Source organism: Falco punctatus (assembly GCF_963210335.1).
Source record: "Falco punctatus genome assembly, chromosome: Z".
Classification (NCBI taxonomy): Eukaryota; Metazoa; Chordata; class Aves; order Falconiformes; family Falconidae; genus Falco; species Falco punctatus.
The window spans coordinates 17,157,112-17,180,518 of record NC_137586.1 but is presented as its reverse complement, the minus strand read 5'-3'; the positions used below and the strand labels follow the sequence as shown (position 1 = coordinate 17,180,518).

At 37.9% G+C, this 23,407-nt stretch overlaps 1 protein-coding gene across 1 annotated transcript in view; it reads right to left on the bottom strand.

Annotated features, from left to right (window-relative positions):
• LOC308056110 (uncharacterized protein) overlaps window positions 1–23,377 on the bottom strand; it is a 47,225-nt gene extending 23,848 nt beyond the window's left edge. Inside the window, exons 1-2 of the mRNA XM_080370961.1 lie at window positions 5,593–23,377; window positions 5,093–5,138 (exon numbers count right to left, since the gene is read on the bottom strand). Of these exons, the coding sequence (XP_080227087.1) occupies window positions 5,093–5,138; window positions 5,593–5,805 (259 nt within the window). The 5' untranslated portion in view covers window positions 5,806–23,377. The remainder of the gene's footprint in view (window positions 1–5,092; window positions 5,139–5,592) is intronic.
• Between the last annotated feature and the right edge of the window lie 30 nt (window positions 23,378–23,407).

The window sequence follows — 23,407 nt, the reverse complement described above, 5'->3', positions numbered from 1 at the left end:
TACTGTGGGGGTGGTGAGACACTGGCACAGGTTGCCCAGAGCAGCTGTGGATGCCCCATCCCTGGCAGTGTCCAAGGCCAGGCTGGATGGGGCTTGGAGCAGCCTGGTCTAGTGGAAGCTGTCCCTGCCTGTGGCAGCGGGTTGGAACTAAATGATCTTTAAGGTCCCCTCCAAACCAAACTATTCTACGATTCTATTAAAAAAGAAAATAGTAAACTGAAAAAAATATTACTTTAACTAAATACATTAAGCGAACCTTTGAGTCCCTTATGATAGAAACTCACACCTTCTACACAGCTCCGGAAGAGAGAAGCTTTGTGACAGAATTACATAATTCAAAAGCTGAATCTACAGAGCAGAACTCAATGATAAATGTGTCTGAAGGTAGAACTGCAGACCTAAGCTGTGACCCAGGATTCAGTTTTAGCTTGAAAATAATTTTCTTCCAGGGTTTTAAGATAATTTAGATAAGTTTACACATCATTAGTTACCATTCTTACTATCCCAAGAAGGGGGAATGTAACAGGGTAAGTACATTATAAAGCTTTCCACTCAAATATACCTCCTGAATTTCTCAGAAGATGCTTCAAAAGCCATGGAAATATCCAAGGCATCAAAATCTACTAATTACAATAAAGTCTTTCAAGCCAGGACATCTGCTTTATCTGCTGTTTATTACTACCCCAACATGTAACTCCTGATTATTTACACATTTCTGTCTGAAAATCAGTCCCAGAAGTATTCACTAGCTGTTTGCCTCACTATTTTGCCGTTAGAAATGAGGTATCCATTCTGAAGCACCACAGATATTTTAAAGAGATCTAAGTTCCTAATTCTTACTAATATCAGTGGGCATGGAGGACCTAAATATCTTTTAAAATCTGATCACTAGTACTAGCTCTATTTTCTGACAAATTATCTCTGACCTTTCTGATGAAATAAAAGAAAAAAAATAAAATAGTTAAAGAAAGCAGAAATTTCTCTTGAAATTTTCTCTTAGCCTTAGCTGGAAACTATTTTTCAGTTGCAAACCAGTTTCCTTTGACCTTTGCTCTACAAATAATTTTGCCTAAAAGCTCTGCTAGATAGGCAGCAGAAAATGATACATGTACTTTCAGGACAATTATGAAGTCTGAAAAATCCTGAGTGGAGTACTGCAGTCTCCTTTGACAAATCACCCACAAAGCACACCAAAAGATCTTTACAATCTTTCTGCTTTCTCACAGAGTTTCTTATATGAAAACACTGTTTTTCCTGTTAAAATGGCCCTCCTTTTCATATAACTGTCAACAGGTTTATGTGTCAGCTGAGAAAAGTTTGCTGAATTTCAGGGTCACTGCAAAAATTTTCCTCTTTTTTATCATTCCAAAATAAATGTAAGTCTCAATTTTATTAAGAAAATAATGTTCTCTTTGTTTCTTTCTTCTGGTAAAATGACCACAACATTTCATTGACAATACTGCACTGGAATATATTTTATCTGCTGAAGGAAGTAAGAAGCCTAAAAAAATTATTTTTCTTTGACAGAAGCAAAACACACTTATGAGGAAATTAATTCTGTCATTGGAATAAAGTAGACTTTTAAAAAAACCCTTCTGTCTACCAGAAAGAGACTTGCCTGCAAAAAGAGCATTTTGCCCTCAGAATTCATTTGCTCAACCTCCTTACCACTTCATCTGGCAGATTTTCTCTGATGATTTAAGTTTCACCCTATATACCCTTCAGAGTCACTAAAAAGGTAGGCTTAGACTGTTATTTACACGAAAGAGTAAAAGAATAAGACTTCCTGGACACATTAAATTTGGCAAGTGAGATTTCTTTGGTCATTCTTGTTTAGTTAAAGGAGATCAAACACCATTCTATATCATACGAGGACACCGTTTCTAAGAAATCTTCAAAATTGATACTGATATGTTGTTATCCAGCTACACAATAATTTACTGCACTGTATATTTCTCTGTATGCATATGCAATTGAGTATGACAAAAGAAAATTAAATGTCAATATATTGCAGGTAAATTGAACTTTCCTTATTATGATATTTTGGGCAATATTATAATAACAGAAAGGAACAGGAATAAATTTATCTGTATTCCCATCTTCTTCTGTTCTATTAATCCTCCATAAATTGTTACTGTTTCTCATGAATAGCAAGCCAAAGAGATTTTTCAAGCCAGCTTCTGTACTACTAACTGGCTTATTACTCAGACTTGAATTCAGTCCTTCATGTGAACCTTACCTCTAGAAAATCAAGCCACCTGTGTCCAAAATGAGACACCTGATGGAATAACAGGAATTTAGTGATTTTGAATATTCCTGTAATTTTTTTCTTCATTGAAAACTCTTCCTTAGTTTTAATTTTTCCATTTATATAGTGTTGCATTTCAGTTTCCTCTGACATGCTTAGTTAACAACAGCAATGTAGAACTGATGAAAACTGAAAAGAAGCAACTCTAAGAATTGCAGAAAGCTGATGTTTGCTCAATTTGACCAGCCAAGCTGGAAAGTACAGATGGTTCTGCGGCTGACACTATCCGCAAGCATGCCCTAAAGATCTTTCATTTGTATTAGAGTATCATTTACATAAGGGTACCATTTCATTTTACCTATAAAACAGGAAAAAAATCAAATATCCCTTTACCTGATGCCAGAGTTTTTTCTGACTTCCCCTTATGCTGTACAACTCACTGAACCACTATGAATTCTGTTAGGTTTTTTCCCTCATATTGCCTTCCACCAAAGTTTGTATTTGAGCTTTAGTAGTTCCATGGTTCCATGAGTTTCAGGTTTCTAAATGTATTTCTAAATGTATTCAGGTTTCTAAATCGTCTAAAAAATCCCTGTGAATAAGCTAATTCAAATAAGCTTTCCATTGCATTTCCATCACAACTAGGAATAAAAACAAGGTGTCACTGCGTACACGATCATTGCTACTAAAAAAATGCAACTTTGGTTCCTTTATTTAAATAGAGCTCCCTACTCTACATTGACTATATGACAACTAGGAAGAAAGATGTGTTATACTGATCTTTATTAGATATGTAATATGAATTTTCCTGGAATACATATTCAGGAAAATGTATAAGAAAAATCCAGGCATGTTATGGGATTTTTGTATACAGAGTACATGTAATCCTAGCCAGTTTCCTGTAAGATTATTTGTTAAGCTGATAAGGTTATTTAAGAGCATTATCAAGTGCCAAAGGTCTGATATAGTGCAGTAAATCAGGTTACATTTCACAGGCTTATTAAAACAAAGGCACTACAGAGGCAATCACATTCACTAAAAGTTTACAGCCAAATACAAATGCCATTCAATATACTATACCAGATGAAAAAAAAAAAATAAAAATCACTATCTTAAAGGAAAAAATACATTCTACAACTCTCTGATACAACACACAAAGATACACTCTAAAACTCTTACCTCTAACAGAACATACTATTGTATCTAGAGTAACTAAGGCAAGGAACCTCCATTCCCAAATGTCCATTGCAAAGCATCAAGCAAGGAGTTCAGTAAACACAGAAGCATTTTCAGGACTCATGTAAGAATGAGTCTATTGCTGTAAGCAGAAACATAGGAGTGAAATACTTGTATTACCACCAAATCCATAATGAAAAAGTGGAGTTCTAGATCAATATTTTTTATAACACCAAAGAGATTACTATTAAACAGATCTAATCCATGCCAAGCTTTTCCACACGACTAATTCTCTCTCAAATGAATAGAATTCCTGAGATGAAATACTAATTAGACCACTAAGATAAGCTTCACAGAGATAATTTCTTTAATGAGTGCTGTTCCTGAAGGTTTGTCACTTTTTACAATGTGTAGAGAGTTCCCAGCTACCACTGACAGTGAAAGGTCTAAAAATTCTGACAGGTTTTCATGGAATTCATCAGTATAATCTGAGTTTTATTTTAACAATAGGAATTAGATTATCCAATATAACACAGCAATGTTGATGTCATCTGTAGTAAAGACATGAAAACACAAGAAAAAAATTGTTTATAAAGGAAATGTACAAAATTACAATTGAACTAATGAAGAACAAAAGGGCTGGGATTCATCTCCCTTGACTCCTACCATACAAAATCCACACTAGCAGTTAATTCCAATAGTTCTGCATATCTATTTAAGAAGGGAATGAAGTGCTGCTGAAACTGCTTCCCTGCATTGACTGCAAGAACACCTAAACACCATGAACTTAGATCAAACGCCTGATTTTTAGCCAACAGTCAGGTGAGATAATTTTTGTCCTAAGTTTCTAGAGAAAGTTTACCAGCCTGGTCTCCTGAAACTTAAAATACATAAAAAACCAGGGAATTTACATACAGAATCTTTTCAGGTGTATCTGAGAAATCTGTTGTTTCTCACTAGAACTATAGAAGAGCTTTTAGGAAAGCCAGATATTAATTACCATAAAAGTCTTTGTAGAATGGTCCATATATTTGGCAGTTAAACAGTAATTTCCCTCATAAATCTATATTTAAATCAACACATTTAGTTCTATCACAGCTTCAGAATTGATGTCTCTAGGCCAAGGTAGAATTTTCTCTTGTAATTTGTTCAGTGAAATGAACGATTTCTGTACTATAGTGTCCTGAAAAAATAGAGACATTCATACAAACTCAAAAAATCATCTCCTTTGGTTAGATTGTCATTTGGTACTTGGCAGCAAAATCATAGAAGCAGGAATTAAATAAAAAAATCCATGTATCTACTTCTGCGTAAATCTTGTTGATTAAAATTAATTTTAATCTTGTATTTTGAACGGGTTGCATTGTTATGAAATATTGGTTCCAGCAGTTTTTGCATAATATGGCTGGAGACTTAGTTATATAACAGCAAAATTAAAACTCCAGCTCTTTTCCATTCAAAGAAAAGACTAAAAATAAAAATTGATCAATATGAAGTGTTGTCAAATGGAAAAAGGTTTGTTTTTTACTACCATCACCAAAAAGCTTGCAAATGAACAACATACTCAAGATTGTTTTACTTAAATAATTTGTTTCTCTTTTTCCAGAAGTTTGAAAGTCACTAAGAATGACAGGACCCATTTCAGCATCCCCTGTTCCTAAAACTCACCTTGTGACCCCAGGAACATTAGCCAGAGCTGTGCTTGGAAAAGAGACTGAGAAGAGAACAGAGGTCATAAACAAAATTTGGAAATCCCATTAATCCTGTCTGATTAAATGAAATAGAGTCAACAAATGTAATTTCATTATCCAAAGCATTTTATTTTAATACTTAAAAGAAATAGTTTCTACAAGAGCTTCAATATTTTTATCTTTCACTTTGAAGTGGAATGAAATAAATGGCAGACTAACAACACATCAATTCTTGATCAACACATTTTAGAAGTGTTTCTGCAATGTCCCTTCATCCATAGAAAAATAGTAGCAAGGTTACAGTTCATGTTGTTTACAGACACTTCTGAATATCAAGAACTTTGTAAGATATGTCGTCAGTAAGAAACATTCCGTATAAAGAATGCAAAACTATTGAAAATTATATGATAAATTCATAAGATAATAAATTCATCAAAATCATAGAGTGTTTTAAAATCAGACATCTTTGTTGCCTACCTTGACCTCAGCAAGGCTTTTGACACTGTCTCCCACAACATCCTCATAGGTAAGCTCAGGCAGTGTGGGTTGGATGAATGGACGGTGACAGGCCGTGAGAACTGGCTGAATGGCAGAGCTCAGAGGGCTGTGATCAGCAGCACAGTCCAGCTGGAGGCTCACGGTGTTCCCCAGGGGTTCAGCGCTGGGTCCAGTCCTGTTCAACTCATTCATGAATCACCTGGGTGAAGGACTGAGCACACCCTCAGCAAGTTTGCTGATGATGCAGAACTGGGAGGAGCGACTGACACACCTGAAGGCTGCTCTGCGGTTCAGTGAGACCTGGGCAGGCTGGAGAGTTGGATGGAGAGGAACCTCATGACGTTCAACAGGGGCAAGTGTAGGGTCCTGCCCCTGGGGACGAACAACCCCATGCACCAGCACAGGCTGGGGCTGACCTGCTGGAAGGCAGCTCTGCGGAGAAGGACCTGGGAGTCATGGTGGACAGCAAGTTGCCCATGAGCCAGCAGTGTGCCCTGGTGGCCAAGAAGACCAGTGGGATTCTGGAGTGCATCAGGAAGAATGTGGCCAGCTGATCAAGGGAGGTTATTGTCCCACTTTACTCTGACCTGGTGGAACCACATCTGGAGTACTCTGTCCAGTTCTGGGGTTCCCAGTTTGATAGAGAGTGGGAACTACTGGAGAGGGTCCAGTAGAGGGCTGTGAAGATGATGAGGGGACTGGAGCATCTTTCTTATGAAGAAATCCTGAGAGAGCTAAGCCTGCTCAGCCTGGAGAAGAGAAGACTGAGAGGAGACCTTATCAATTCATACAAATATCTTGGGAGATATGGAGACAGTTCCCTTGAGAGATAGTTCTGAAGGTCCAAGAGATACGGGAAGGCTGGACATTCTTCAAGAAAGAAGTCTTAAATGCACAGGAGCAGGCCATCCCCATGTGTTGAAAGATAAGCTGGCAAGGGAGAAGACCAGCTTGGATGAGCAGAGAGATTTGGCTGGAACTTGCAGGGGAAAAAAGAGAGTTTACCACCTTTGGAAGAAGGGGCAGGCAACTCTGGAGGACTATAAGGATGTCATGAGTTTATGCAGGAAGAAGATCAGGGAGGAGAAAGCCCAGCTAGAACTCAGGCTGGCTACTGCCATAAAAGATAACAAAAAACATTTTTACAAATACATTAGAAGCAAAAGGAGAGCTAGGGATAATCTGCATCCTTTATTGGATGCAGGGGCAAGCATTGCCACAAAGATAAGGAAAAGGCTGAGGTACTTCATGCTTTTTTGCCTGTTTTTGACATCATGACCAGCTTCCTTCTGGGTACTCAGCCCCCTGAGCTGGAAGACAGGGAAGAGGAGCAGAATTAAGTTCCCACAGTCCAGGAGGAAACAGTTAGTGACCCACTACTCCACTTAGACACAAACAAATCTATGGGGCCAAATGGGGTCCACCTGAAGGAACCAAGGGAGCTGGCAGAGGAGCTCGCCAAGACACTCTCCATCATTTATCAACAGTCCTGACAAACTGAAGAGGTGACTGCAGACTGGAGGTTAGCCAGTGTGGTGCCCACCTACAAGAAGGGGAGGAAGAACGATCTGGGGAACTACAGGCCTGTCAGCCTGATCTCAGTGCTAGTGAAGGTTATGGAGCAGATCATCCTGAGCACCGTCATGTGGTACATGCAGGACAACAAGGTGATGAGGCCCAGATAGCATGGGTTTATGAAAGGCAGGTTCTGCTTCACAAACCTGATCTCCTATGACGAGATGACCTGCCTAGTGGATGAGGGAAAGGCTGTGGATATTGTCTACCTGGACTTCAGTAAAGCCTTTGACACCATCTCCCACAGAATTCTCCTGGAGAAACAGGCTGCTCATGGCTTGGATAGATGTACGCTATGCTGGATATAAAGCTGGCTGGCTGGCTGAGCCCAGAGCGTGGTGGGGGATGGAGTTACACCCAGCTGGCGAGGGGTCACCAGTGGTGTTCCGCAGGGCTCCGTGCTGGGGCCGGTTCTGTTTAATAGCTTTACCGACAACCCGTACGAGGGGATGGAGTGCCGCCTCAGTGAGTTTGCCGAGGGGCACCAAGTTGGGGGGGAGTGTTGATCTGTGGGAGGGTAGGAAATCTCTGCAGAGGGATCTGAGCAGGCTGGAGCGATGGGCCCAGGCCAGTTGTATGAAGTTCAACAAGGAGAAGTGCCAGTTCCCGGTCACAACAACCACACGCAGCTCTCCAGGCTTGGAAAAGAGCAGCTGGAAAGCTGCCTGGTGGGAAAGGACCTGGAGGTGCTGGTTGACAGTCAGCTGGGTATGAGCCAGCAGTGTGCACCCAGGTGGCCAAGAAGGCCAGTAACATCCCAGATTGTATGGGAAAGAGTGTGGCCAGCATGACTAGGGCAGTGATTGTCCACCTGTACTTGGCACTGGTGAGGCCACAGCTCAGAAATTGTGTTCAGTTTTGGGGCCCTCACTGCAAGAAGGATGTAGAGGTGGTGGAGCATGTCCAGAGAAGGGCAATGAGGCTGGTGAAGTATCTGGAGTACAAGTCTTATGAGCAGCAGCTGAAGGAATGTGGGTTGTTTAATCTGGAGAAAAGAAGGCTCTAGATGAGACCTTATTGCTGTCTACAACTACCTGAGAGGAGGTTGCAGACAGATGGGTATCGCTCTGTTCTCCCAAATAGCAAGCAATAGGGCAAGAGGAAATGTCCTCAAGTTGTGTCAGGGGAGTTTTATATTGGGTATTAGGAAAAATTTCTTTGTGGAAAGGCCTGTCAAGCACTGGAACAAGCTACTCAGGGTAGTGGTAGCATCATCATCCCTGGAGGAATTTAAAAGATGTGTAAATGTGTCACTTATGGACATGGTTTAGTGTTAGGTTAAAGGTTAGGTTAAAGGTTGTTCTCGATGATCTGAAATGTCTTTTCCAATCTAAATGATTCTGTAGTTGTGGATTAAGGCTGAGGTAGCCAATATCTTTGCCTTAGACTTTAGTGGCATGGTCTCTATGGCTAGTGGTAGAATTTGGAGAGGGGTGAGTTGCACCCATTGTAGAAGACAACTGATGTTTCATTAAGTAAACTGGACATGTTTAAGTCCATAAGAGCAGACAGGATACATCCAAAGGTGCCAAGGAAGCTGGCAATTTCCTAAACCAGCAGGCTTAAAGTCTAGTGCCCAGCAATTCTTTTAACAAGCAGCAGCCTCGGGGATGATACTGGGGCTGATAAATACTATTTAACATCTCTGTTCCCTACAAATAAGATTTTGAACATTCATCAGAATTATTCCGTAATTTGAAGAGCTTTCTGAGTTAAATATCCTTTTAGAGGAATTTAAATAGCCGAGAAATTCTCTAGTTTATTACGCAATTACATTCCACATTGTACACCAGAGCATAATTTGACCCACCCACAAAAATACATAAAACCTGATTTAATAAAGTTAGCTGTTCCACGGGTGTTGTGCCATCCTAAGTTAATGAGGAGGTATTTCAACTGCATAATTGAATAGATACGATCTCTTCCAGTCACAAACTCATAGCTCCCTTCCTGAAAGGGAATTAGTCATGTGTCAGGACTAATTTCAGCAAAAGCTGCAATCACTGCCCTCATGCCAGAAAGGGGAGACATCTAAACAAATTACCATGTTCCTGGGATCTAGAAGTTTTCAAAATTTTCAAGCAGAATAAAATAATGATGTATTTTTTTAATTAACATTTAATAACTGGGTGTTGCTGATTCGTCTTTATGTGTAAATATGTTTAATTGATAACTAGATTATAAATTTTCCTTATTATTATTAATTGTTATACATTATTATTGATTATTTATTCTTATCTTCTTACAAAATAATCACTGAAGCAATGTGTGCATTAAAGGCTTGGCTTAGTTTTTTTTTTTTCAAACTCATAAAAGAGTTACTGATTTTCTTCTGTTATTGTCAAGCACCTAAAATTTACTACTACGACTATCCTGATTGCTGTGTGTTAGTTTAAACCATGATCTTCTCAGCTTATTTTTCCTAGAAAAATAATTTTCTTACAGGTTACAATGAATTTAAATATAGTAAACTGATAGCCAAGTGCCAGGACTGTAAGACATTTACAATCCAATGCAGTACAGTTTAGTAATAATGGAATTATTTTTTAGTAAGCCATTAGCTTAAGAGTAGTTAACAGAGTAAAACCAAAGGAACAAAAAGGTTAATACAGCTCTCTATGCCTTTATATTTACTTTAACTTCAACTATATTTATTCAATAAAGAAACCATTCTTTCACTTATGCCCCTCCACCTTTTCTTCTTTAGTCTAAACAATGTTGAATCTTTAAGTCTTTTCTGAAGGAAATATTTTCTGATGCTCAGGAGTTGTGTCTTACTTAAATGTTTTCAGGTGGTCCAGGTCTCCCTCAGAGTGAAGTAACTGACTCTAGACTAATATTTTGCTCATTTTTGCATAGGACAAGGTTGTATTGCTTGCCTCAAATGATTTTTCATTTTGTTTTCCAGGATGATGTTTTCCTTGTAAAATGTCAGTGCTGCCTCATGTTCAATTTACAATCCAGATCCCTCTAAACCTGTAGGCAGCTACACTGCCACTACAGTGTCCTACAGCTGCATAGTTGTTTATCCCTGCCAAGGCCAGAAGTCAATGTTTGCTTATGTCAGATGCTAATTTACCTTTTCCAGACTTATTTTTCCAATTTCTTCACATCATGCAATTTCAAAATCTTTCAGGCAACACACCAGGAGACCCCTTCTGGCTCTCTGCACCTTCTATCAGTGTTTTGTCATTAACAAAAACACTGAATGGCAGCAAGGTCAGAGAAACCTTTACAGAATCCTACTGGTTGCCTGTTCCATTTTCATAATGACATAGAGTTATTTAAAACAACTCTCTGAGAAGAATCAGACTGAAAGCTGTGATACAGTATTTTCATCTAGACTATGCTGTCCAGTGTGTCAAGGCTACTCCACAGTTTATAAAACCATGCTTATGGAAGCTGTGCCATAAGTCAAATCTACCTTGCTATATATTTTTGACCGTGTAGAAGCTCTTGACCCTACTTACTGAATAAATAACACAAAAAATGTATTATGGGCAAACACAAAAGGAGGCAGATGGTATGCTTTGCTTTCCCTTGTACTTGTTTACCACCCACGAGGGCAATGCTCTTGGGTCAGAATGGGCTGTGACAGACAAGAAGAAAAGAGGCCAGATGTTCAGTATGAATTGTTGTTGTATTAAATTAATGGCAATCTGAAATTTCAACAGCAATAGGGTCACTACTGCTGTGACAAAAAAAAAAAAGAATGAACAGATGTTTCTAGTTTTTCAAGAGATTTTTTTATATTATTTCACACTAATCTAAAGCTCCAGTGACATAAGTTTCTCTGCCCCAAGACATAAAAACAATAAGCAGACGTTTCTCATAATTTTGAAGTTCCTGATCCGAACGCAGGTCAAAGGTATGACAGAGCTGTACAGCAACTAGCCACAGTCCTGGGAGCTGTATTGGCAACTTAGTGGAGCCATCCCAGGGGGCTAATTTTCTACTCAGAGGCTCAGATGATGCATCAGAATATGGTTATGCTACTGCCAGCACCCAAGAAACCTTGCTCACAGCTAGGTCAAATATGTGTGCATGGCATTGCATGCACGGTGCAGAGATACTGAGGAGAAAAAGAGATAATTCAAACGCTATATGTTGTCTGTCCATAAACTAAGATGTCGTTTGAGTAAAGAAAAAACCCAAAGTAAAACAGAAAGGTAATCCTCGAAGCATCCTAGTCACTTTATATATATTGATTACATGGTGGTGAAACAGCTATACATATGGATGGATAAATAACCTATATTAAGGTAAAACCCCAGCCATTCTCATTCTAAAGCAAATCCCTAGCCACCGTAAAATAACATATCTCCCTTACAGCCAAAGATGTTGTGGCTGATTAAAACAGCTTCAGATGTGGCCCATTAAGGCCTCTTCCATATGGCCTGTGGCCATGACCATTTGGTGCTTCTTATTTCAGTACATCTGCACTCATTTCCCTGCAGTGAAAGGACAAAACCTTGTATAAGGACAGTTGATGCTTGTTTGATGTGAGGTGAACCATGGACATTGACAGTAGATATCAACGAGTATCTTTTGAAATATGTATAAGCTTAGAAAATGTAGTGGGATTCACAGAATATGTGAAGAAAAGGTTTGTAAAAGAAAAAAGAAAAAAGAAAAAAGAAAAATTTGTTGCTAAATAAAGTGGTCCTTTCAAAAGACTGAGTTTGACTTTATTTTAAAACTAACATTTTAACTGCTTGACTATTGAGATGTCTGCAAGAAACTTTAAGGATCTTATAAGAGTAATTTGCAGAAAACGAGCTGGTTCAAAGGAAAATTGTAGACATAATTCCAGCTGCCTTTGTAAGTGCTAACATTACAGTGTAGGAGAAAGAGTGTGTAGGCCACCAATAGCCCACAAGATTATTTTTTGTGCAGTGCAATGCTAGTAAAGGTAACACTACAAGTATTCACCTTCACAAGTCGTCTTGTAAAGATACATCAGAAGTCTCTTAACACTACTCATTCAGACAGCATCAACAAACACAGCATGAAGATAGGATCGAAATAGGCATTGTGAAATTTGGTCCCCCATAAAAACATTACTCTGGAGGCTGGAAAGAACAGGCACGTGTCTGCAGTCCCTCCTGAGAAGAGGAGGAGAAAGCTCTGTTCATGGAAAACATCTATTATGCCCATATGAACCACAGTGTCTCTTCAAAGTTTTATCAATCTTGCTTGATGATGTGGAACCGCAAATGATAAGCAGAAGTACAATCGCACTCATTACAGGTAAGTGGTTTATGTTTTACTATGCTGTCATATATGAAAGGATATTTTTAATATCTGATAATTAATGTTTAATCTGCATTTTTATTAGTGTTTTATAACTGACTTAAAATTTTAGCAGCACTGAAATGTTTTTTTAACCTGTATTACACGGGCTGCCTTTTGTGGATATAGAGAGATATAGAGCTGTAACAGCACTGAGCATTTCTTTGCAGAAATACTAACTACATTTAAATTTCTCACCAGTCACAAGATTAATTTCTTTCAACAGGAAAAAACTCAGCTCTGCAATTTCCTTTGAGATATAAAGAAATAGCACCAAAGTCATAAAAAATCAAAGAAGGCCAATAGAAGAGGCAGGACTAATAAAAGGTGTTATTAATTTCTTAATTCTTACAGTAGTAACTCTTAACTTTAATTCACTACCAATAAAGAATTTTGATAAAACATTTGGCATCCTCAGTTACTGAGTAATGCATGCCTGCATTCTTACAATAAACAAACCAGTATGTATTTCATGCATCAAAAAGGAGCAAGAGACAGAAGGGAATATGGACTTTACAGTATACATTCTATATTCAAGAGTACACACCCTATGCCCTCTGCTTACACCCAGGGAATAGGAAGGTCCCATTCCCCAGCCAGTGAGATACATATTTATAATGATAACCCAGCTCATTTCTTCAGTGAGGTCACCTCCTCCTATTCTTTCTCCTTGGTTACCTGATGGCTTTTGCAGTAAAACAGCATTTTCAGCTCTAGAGACGCAATCCCATCGATGCCCAAAATGAAACAGTAAAGTGTTTCAGCAGCAGTGGCCAAAACTTGCAAAAATGTATTCAGCCTCTTCCAATAAGAAAGGTAAATTATTTATTTGTGATAACAGGAGTTTTTGAATAATTAAAATGCAAACTTTAAAATTTCATTCAAAAATATTGGTGCTTTGTGAAGAAGGGAGAAAAATGAATGTCCAAAACCTGATTTACTTCTGCTGTCCAATTTCCTTAAGATGGCCAACTTTACAACAGAAAATGACCTCCCCCTTCCAAATAACTCCTAAAGCCCAAGGCAGTCTCAAAGTAATTTAGCAGACAGAAAGGATGGTCATCAGACCAAAGATTTCTCTCTGTTAGACAAAATCACATAAGATCTGTAGTCTGCACTGGTTTTAACTTTTCTTAATGACGTTGTCCTCAGATGTGTGCACACATGAGACTTGTGCAGCACATTCTGACTTAGCAGTGAGTCCTTCCAGCAATGCAGAATCAATCTGAGTGCCTGACACTAAAACGTCTAGCACCTTTTCCAGACTTCGTCAACATCTATTTGGCACTAGCTGAACTTCATAAAGAAATTTCAGGTTCACATCTCATAGATGGTGACTTCATACAATCCTTTAATTGTTACAAGAAACAGTAAGCAAAATTACAGAGATCAAACAGATCTCAGGCACAGGTCTACTGGGTTTACCTTGCTGGTATCATGTAAACCTGAGTTATTCTTTCAGTCTTTCCTCTGCATTCATTTCTAAGCAATGTAGGAAATGTACAAGAATTGCATGAATAATGTAGAAATGGCTCAAACATTTTATACTCCTATAGCTGGGAAAGTCCCAGTAGGTCCCATCTCTCACTCCCTGCTGGTATTGCCACAACAATGGTGTCCAAGAGGATCAAGAAGATGGAGAAGGTATTTACAGAGGGCGGGAGGGAGTGAACTTCCTCACTGAGGCAGTAGGAAAATAAGTAGTAATTCCCAGCTCAGCTCTTTAGCTGGGAAGATGTTGGGTTGTGTAGGTGTCTAGTTTGTTGCACTGTGTAGACAGCCTAGGCAGTCTCACTTTATGGAGCTCAGCTGTCACAGTGATATGCGTCCCAATATGAATTTGGACAGGTGTTGCTGTACAAAATATCTGTATAGAGGCTCATATCCAACTTGTCCAGAAAGTGAAAATGCCCCACCTATGTAAGCTGTTTAATTGCAGAGGTAGTAACTCCATGGCTTTATCGGGATTTGTTTAATGATGCTGCTGACTAATTGAAGCTGTAGGGCAAGCTTTCAACAGTCTAGATTGAGTTCATTTCAGTGATGATGTACCTAGGCTTTTCTCAGTGGTGCCCAGCAACAAGACAAAAGGCAATGGTCATGAACAGAATTACAGAAATTCTACTTAAATAGAATTTTTTTTTTTTTTATGGTGAGGGGGATGAAACATGGGAAAGGGTTACCCAGAGAAGCTGTGAAGTCTTCACCATTGAAGATATTCAAAACACAGCTGAAGGGCCCCCTGACCAGCCTGCTCTACGTGACCTTGCATTGAGGTGGAGGTTGAACCAGATGATCTCCAGAGCTGCCTTCTAGCCTCAGCCATCCTCTGATTGTGTGATGTCCATGTCCAATTCTCGTGCTTTTGCAAATCCTATGTAGTCTTCATTCTCTGGTAATAACAATTTATACAGATGTCTTTAAACAAATCTGTTTGTCTTTGGAGAGACTGTATATATTTCAGAAACTAGAATATTACCAATTAACAGTGGTAACAGCCAGAAAGTCTGGCATGAAGGTAACTTGTGCTATGGAACAGACATATTCACTTTTGCATTAAATAGATGTAATAGCAATATCAGTTACTCAGCTAAGACCAGCTGAAATTATTCCTTTTGGTTTTAATAGGATTTGGCCTGGGCATAACAGAGCAACTCTTTACAAGTAGGTGGCAGTTAGCTCTGTTGATACCCATGGAACTTATGGGAGCTGGGTTTCTCCCATTTCAGGACTCTTCAAGAATGTTTTGGTGTTTGAAAGAAAGGTATGCACCATCTTAGCAAAAGAAAAATATTCTTCTTTCTTCCAGTCACCTAATAACATCCACTCCCTGTCCTATCAGACATTCCCACCACCATCACAGTGATAGCCATCATATTTCCACTTCATTTAAAAACTCTTCCAGCTTTCTGGACTTTGAGATTTCTCTTAAATGTAGGTCAAAGAGACACTGAAGTGTAGACTTGATCCAAACGTGAAGCTAGACATGACAACTACAAACTAGTCATCCAAATTTTGTCAGAACTAAGGCCTTGCATTATACAAATTTTGTTAATTAATACTTACAATTTACCTACACATAGTGATTCTTAACTAGTGTTAGAAAAATTTCTGCAGAATCAATGGTACTATGATAACATATATTGCTTCTAGTCAATAAATATATCATACATTTGGCCCCAGATAGTGCTAGACTAAGAGTTCATCAGATAATTGGTAGCTGGCTAGCTTAGCTGTAAAACCATTACATTTATGTGCTCTCCTAAATATTCTCATGCATTAATATTTTGTAAATTTGTTACTAGGCAGAGTATTGAATGTATGCCAAAACCATATTTCATACTTTATAAAATAACACAATGTGTGTAAATAATGGCATATAAATGAGTGAAGAAGGAAAACACAGTAAGTATATTCTCAATAGCAATGGCAAGATAAGCAAAAGTAAAAGTATATGGTGTGCTTCATTATCACTTAAAGAGTGATAACCACTAAACTAACACAATAATCAGGATATGGTCATTGCAAGGAAGCTCTGAAAATTAGGAGCCTAAGTGTAAAAGTGTATCCTGTAAATCAATATTAAAAATGTCAGGAAATTGGTAAAATGTGTTAACATGGCAAGGAGACAGCCTGCAGGGCAATTCATGTAATCTTTTCCAAATATTTTTCTTGAATGTTCAGTGCCTCCAGATCGTTAGAAGTTATGGACTGTCCATTTAGAATTATTTTAATCTTTGATGAATATAGCAAAATCATATCCGGCCTTTAGTTTCTTTAAAGCGACACAATTTTCTTCTTTTTCATTACTGTTTTACCAATAAAATCTGTGTTCAAATGCATACATCATGAAAAACCATCTCAACAGGAAATGTCACTGATATTCAGTAGGTGCACCAGCTCTTGAACTCTGTGTGTGCATGTCTACATGAAAGTATGTACACACATACACATATTTGGATATATATGTGAAGACAAACATCCCAAATTTAAATTCAGTAGTGGTCTCTGATTCAAATGCACTTTCAAGATGTTTAGAGTGTTTGTGAAATTACATATTCCATTCACGCTTCTTCCTCTTTTTAGAATTATTATTATCCCAAATACAAAGATACACATACCATTGCCTTCTGATTCTAAATCCCATATTCTATACCATACTTACATGCAAATTATACTATATACTATATCCCATCCTATATTTAACAGATACTGCTTTTTAATTTTTCCAGGCTCTTTCAATCTATTCTGTTGAATAAGAAATGTGTAGTCCATGTTTGTGTGTTCTGTATGCCAGTAGCTACATATATAAGTGTGGGTACCTATCAAAAGCCAGAACTACATTAGTGATGTACCACCACACTAATCCAAACTCAGTAGCAACAGCTTTTTATGTCTCCTTTTTGTGCACAGCCTAATTGCTGGTTGTACTTTCTTGATTCAAACAATGTTCTGGGACATAATTTTAGCAAGTTCAAATTATACAGTGCTAGTAAATAAGTTGGGGTATTGTGTACTAAATTATAGTAGAATTGCACATACTATATATTTTGCTTTAGAATTTTGTTTGTTGTTAATGAAAATTACAAGGAAAATAAATATAAGTATTAACATGGACCTGTTGAACAGAACTCATTGTGTTCCCAGCATTTTGTTCAGGCTACAGGGTATTCTTTTATTTCTTGTTAAACACTAAACAGAGAGCACAAAATATATACTCTAGCAAATACAGAGGCAATATATAAATTCCTAAATCCATTCATAGAAAGTAGATGCTTCCAACTTTTGTTGTGTTCAACAGCATTTTGATGACTCGTGAAAAAAATATATAAATCCTACCACCCTGTGCATACAAAGGATAACTATAAATACAGTGGTATATTAAGAGAAGTAAAACTGAATGCTTTAGCAAAAGACACTGTCTTAACAGGCCTTGTATATCAGTACAATTTTAAAAATCTTTGGATATATTATTTCTAAAAGTATTGCTACTTTGCTATTAATAGAAAGCACTCTTACTAATCTTTTTTCCTCTAATCTTGGCTTGTTTTCCTGATATGGTTTGTTACTAGAAGATAACGAACTGACATACAGTCTCAATATTATTGGAAGATGAAGAATAATGTCTTTAGTAGTTTCTTTATTCAAAGAACATATATATATATATATATATACATACACGTACACACACATGTCTCATAGACCTCAGAGACTAGATTTTGCCTCAAGAGTATGAATTGAGGTTTTGCAGTGTTTGAGATTTTTCTGTTTGCATTAGGGAATACTTAAAACCAACAGCAACAGAAATCCATGCCCAACGATTGGTTTGGGTTTTGCTCTATTTTTGAACTTTTGCATGTTATTTATTACACTTTATGTTATGAAATAATACCATTATTTTGAACTATTTTTTCCTTCAAAGTATAAAAAAGGAAGTATTACCAATTTTCAAACTTCTTCCCCCGGTACATTTTATAAAGATGAAGAACTGAAATCAGCTTCTCACAAGCAGATTAGATTTTGATGAATTTGTACTTTCCAATTACCAAAAAAAGTGTTAAAATAATCTCAGCCAGTACTTTGATGTCTCCCAGTCCCCCTCAACCTTTAAACAGCAAACTTTCTTCCTATTCCAATAGATTGTTACATTTAAATCCGAGTAGGAATATTCTGGAACAGCTATTAGCTAGTCTAAAATACAGTTCTGACAATCTCACACTAAACCTGTTAAAGATCTGCTTTTCATGCTTTATGTCAGCAGTCACAATGACTTGTGCTGTAGTTAAATTCCTTACCATAATTTTTATGTTTCTCTCTAAAAAAGATTGAAGGTTTGTTTGTTGTTCTTTGCCTTTAAAGCCAAGGTAAATCCTGGAATTTGTGCTGAATTAGAAAGTTTAACAGTTATCCCAAAAATTTAATGGTTAAATTACCAATAAATTAGACAGAAGTCCAAAAATAATCTTTCATTTGTGAGGAAACAGAGCTGTAAAGATTAACCTCATTCGGTTCTCTTTCACAGTTTTCATTCTAAATTAATAATCTTAGAAGTGAGTGCAGTAGTCTGTGAGGATGTAACTGTACAGATTTCCACATCAAAGTGCTACCAGCTTAGGTATTTTATCTAAAGAGTGTTTTACAGTGTGAGATATGCAATCTCTTTCAAGTCACAGGCTGCTACTTTTGCTACTAGCTAAAGCCTTATTGCAGAAATAGTCTTTCTGAGATTAATTTAGCAACACAGGTGAGAGCGCATGTGCCATATTTTTATAGATGAAGGCTACCATGTCACCTTCGTTCAGACAAGTTGTTCAAACTAATTGGTTATAGATAACTTGGTTGTAAACTGACTGGAAAAAAAACAAGGTGGAATAAAATGCAGAGGAAAAACCCAAGCCTTTCAGGTTAACAGACTGACACAAGAGACATGGGTTTACATTGATCATGGGAAAACTGAGGATGAATGTTAGATGCAAATAGGTTCAAAATAGGTAGTAAATGAAGAAATTCTGTTCTGAAAATAGATTTTTGAATGGTAGGACACATTTTTTTAAATACATAGTATGATAAAGAGAAGCTAGATGGAAAGAGCCCATGGATTCCAATGCAATGTTTTCACCAAACTTAAATCCAACAATGAGGAAAATACAGCAAAATTTGTCCTACCTCTGTGTAGTCTACTATAACTAAATATACAATTTTATGCTCACAACACACCATGTATGAAGTTCCAATGCTGAAGCTGGAATGTATTTGCTTACAGCGAGGGTTTTCAGTAATGGTGTGTTAAGTTACTAGAAAGTTTCAGACAAGTCACTAGGAGCCCTGAGTAGCAGCATCAGCAGCAAAATCTTTGACCATGCTGCTTCTGGGAAGAATACAATTAATGACACTGATAAGGCTGAGGAACTGAACTGACATTGTAAAGATTAGTTTACTGTAAAAATTACTCTGGAGAAAGTAGATCAGATAGAAATTGATCACATACAAGCCATTTAGCCACCTTCATCTTTAATTGTAAACTATGTTGGCTGCCTTTGGGCAGTGGGTGAAAACCACACATTTCAGGGGTTTAGCATTTTTTTTCCTTTGATAACTTGGGAGAAATGTTTGGGTTTTTTCAGTGCAGTAATGATCTACAGCAAATATACTGCAGCTGATAAAAGTATACCATTTGACAAACTGTCAGAGATGCATATAAAAACATAACAGCTACTCCCTTCAGTGTTCTTAGAATAACTGAAGTTAAAATTAAGAACAACTATAAATAACTTTTACAAATGTTGTGATGCAGAGCACAATCCTCAGGCAATCATTCTCAGGATGTTCAAGGCTCAGATTTGACTCTTCATTCTGTCTAATTTGAAGAAAAATTTCCTCCCTACCAGTCTCCCAGCAATAATGGGTGGATAACCTTTAACTGGAGATGGGATGCTGCTCTGAGTTACCTATCCTGGTTACATGGAGAAAAACAGTACCATATTCCCGCAGTGCAATGTAAATTCCTTACGCAATGGAATGTAACAGAAGCATGGTGCAATTCCCCAAGAGTATGTCTGTGAAAAAGTTGTGTCATTGGGAGCGCTTGTTCTTTGCTAGCCTTGCTCATGTTTCAAGTGCAGACAAGGAGAAAACAAAGAGTTAGAGACATTTACTTCATGTGCCCTCACCTCCTGCAGTGGTAAGTGAGGGAAGGTCTGGTTCCTACCCTGTGAACCAAAATAAGTTATCAAGGGAAAGAGTTAAGCATAACCCTCATGTTGCTGTAGAAAACACCATTCCATGACATACTGTATTTTAAAAAGTATCCCACTTGGTTTCTCTGACTATCACTCCATGAATTCTAAAACTTCAACTGAAAACTGGTAGATTTTTTTTACAGGTTCTTAGACCTATTGCAATCTTTCCCTAATTCTAGAGTAGCTTACTGGGAAAGTTGAAGATGAAAGTGGTGGAAAGCTGGAGGAATTATCCAGTAGCAGAATGGGCTTGAATCTATTTCTTAAATGTTACATCAAAAGACTTGTATGTTTTACAAAATCAGAACAAAGCAGCATTGTATCTCCCTCCTGTATGGACACTGGATCCAGGCTCCTCTGGTTTCTGTAATACAAAATTACCCAGTTCTACTGTTAAAGACCGCTTTTAGGACACTGAGGAAACATTTGAGTTTGTTCCTTACTACTGCATTTGGGAAAGTGACTCAGCTGAAAGAACAATTGCACAACAGGCACTATCCTAGGTTTTAATTTTTTATTTTAACCTGCTTTTCTTTGACATAAGCGTAGAGACTTGTAGAGACTTCTATGTCAGAAAATGGTATTCTGTACACAAATAACCTCATATATGCAAATGTATACCCCAAAGCTTTGCTATCAGGAGGATAAATCTCACAATATCTCTAAGACCTTTTTTTTCTTAGCGTATCAACGGTACAGAGCCTCCGACTTTATGATAATTTGGTTGTACAAAGTACAAATCCTGCAAACATTTGCACTTCTTCTCAAACTCACAAAATATTTAATTTCAGTGGTATTACTTCAGATTTTCACTAGTTCTGCTCAGAGCAGAACCTGGCCCAGAGTCTAACAGACTTGACAGCTGATGATACAGTGAGACATGCCCCAGCACACTGTGCAAAAAGTCAGCATAACATATGCAGAAAATTAATTCTGTTGTACTAGAAAAAGAAAAGGCAGCTTCCTTAGTTTCAGAGGGAGTTCTCTGTTATTATGGAAACCAGATTTAAACACAAAAGGCAGTGATCCTGCATGTTCTACTAGTAATTTTCTGCTCTTTTCCCAACTGAAATCACCAGTTATTCAATTACTTTTTTTGCATGCTCTGTTCAGTCATTTTTAGGTGATGTTCTGTAGGGGTGATGATGGTATTCTTGCTTTAATCCACTACAACAGAACAGTAAATAAAAAGCAGTTCAAACCACAACTACATGAACAGAAGCTGAAGAAGAGAAGTAATACTGAATAACAAGTAGAAGCATAGTGATAACTAATTAATCACCAACATTAATCAATATGATTCAATATCACCTCAAATGAGGCCATTTCTACAGATACATACTGTCTATATCCCATATTAGTCATTGATTTTTTTCCCTTTGAGCTGGAAACAATGATTGAGGAGGGATTGTTGTGGATTTTTATCTACAGGAAGAAGTTAGAAAAGGTGGAAATAAACATCATTCACAGATGACAGTAGGTGTGTGCAAGAATAAGAACAGAAACAGGCCAAACCACACACAGTAAAGGAATTTATGTGCCTAACTTCAACTGTTTTAGCATTTCTTGTCTAGCTGATCCTACACATGAGCAGCTCTCCTCATTTCCATGGCACTTCTGTCCTGCCTAGTGCCATGATGAACATAAACTTTTACTGACTTGCTTAGATCCAATTCCAGGAGGGATACATCCCATTGCCAACATACCACAACAGAAGCAAACAGTATTTCTGTGGTGGCTTTTCAGTGAATTGGTCTATAAATTGCTCAGAATATATTGTCCCAGGCAGTCCTCCTCCAAAACAGCATAGTTGTCATGCTCTGAATGTATCTGATGTGTACATCACACATATACAGGTACAAAAAAACCCCATTTTTTTCCTTTATGCTAGTATAGCACTGAAAAATCTACCTCAATTAAGTAATTTGTAGTAATTTGATTTATGCTTCCCTGATAGCTGAGAACAGCTGAGAATTCAGCACATTTAGTGAAGATTCACTGAGAACTGAAAATACATTTTGAGAGATTTGCTTTGGGGTTTGAATGAGCAGGAACCAATTTATTGTCTATGACTGAAACCAAGAAAGCTTTGAACCCAAATTCTAAGGAGAAACTCAAGTAATTCAGACTTGGAAATCAGACATGGACAATGAAAAATGGTTTGCTTCAAGCTCAGCAAAACACAACAGTTATGTCTGGCAAAGCTTTTGTAAAAACCTGTACACTTAATAATTGATAGGGGAAAGCAAGTAATTTAGAGATTTCATGTGAACAATGACAAAATCATTCACTTAATTTATGGATGATAGGAATCACAGGGAGGAAGATTAAGAGGAAACTCAGATACTTTTTTCACGCATCAATGCCTTGCCTTTTTAGTTGTCGTTTAACTGCAGCCAGCAACAAAGCACCAGGCAGCCACTTGCTCCCGTGCACGAAAGTTAAAGCCGACCAAGGAACTCATGCACCATTTTCCATGGGCAGGCAGGTGTTCAGCCATCTCCAGGAAAGCAGGGCTCCGCCATGCGTCATGGTTACATGGGAAGACAAACGCCATCACTCCAAACGTTTCCCCCTTCCTTCTTCTTCCTCCAGCTTTATATGCTGAGCATGACGTCATATGGTATGGAATATCTCTTTGGTCAATTGGGGAGCCATTTGTGCCAGCTGCCCCCTCTACCAGCTTCTTGTGCACCCCAAGCCTACTCGCTGGTGGGGTGGGATGAGAAGCAGAAAAGGCCCTGTGTAAGCACTGCTCAGCAATAACTAGAACTTCCCTGAATTACCAACAATGTTGCCATCACAAATCCAACACATAGCCCTGTACTAGCTACTGAGAAGAAAATTAATTCTATCCCTGCCAAAACCAGCACATTCTTGAATTCTGCTGAACAGCTGTCAGCACCTTCACACTAGAAAGCACTTTCCCTACAACAAACTCTGCATTTGCAAATACTGCAGCAGTGTCAAATTTTGTGATTTCAGCTGGTGTGTTTTCAGATTACTTTCATGTTTAATCTTGAATAAGTAAATTGTGGGGTCCAGCTTTCCTACAGATTATTTTGGAGCATAAATTAGATTCAGGCTGCATCTCTACAAGTGGCTAAGTCTATCACATGGCTCACTGTCACCAAATGGAGAGAAGCATCGCTCCCATCCCATCCCATCCCATCCCATCCCATCCCATC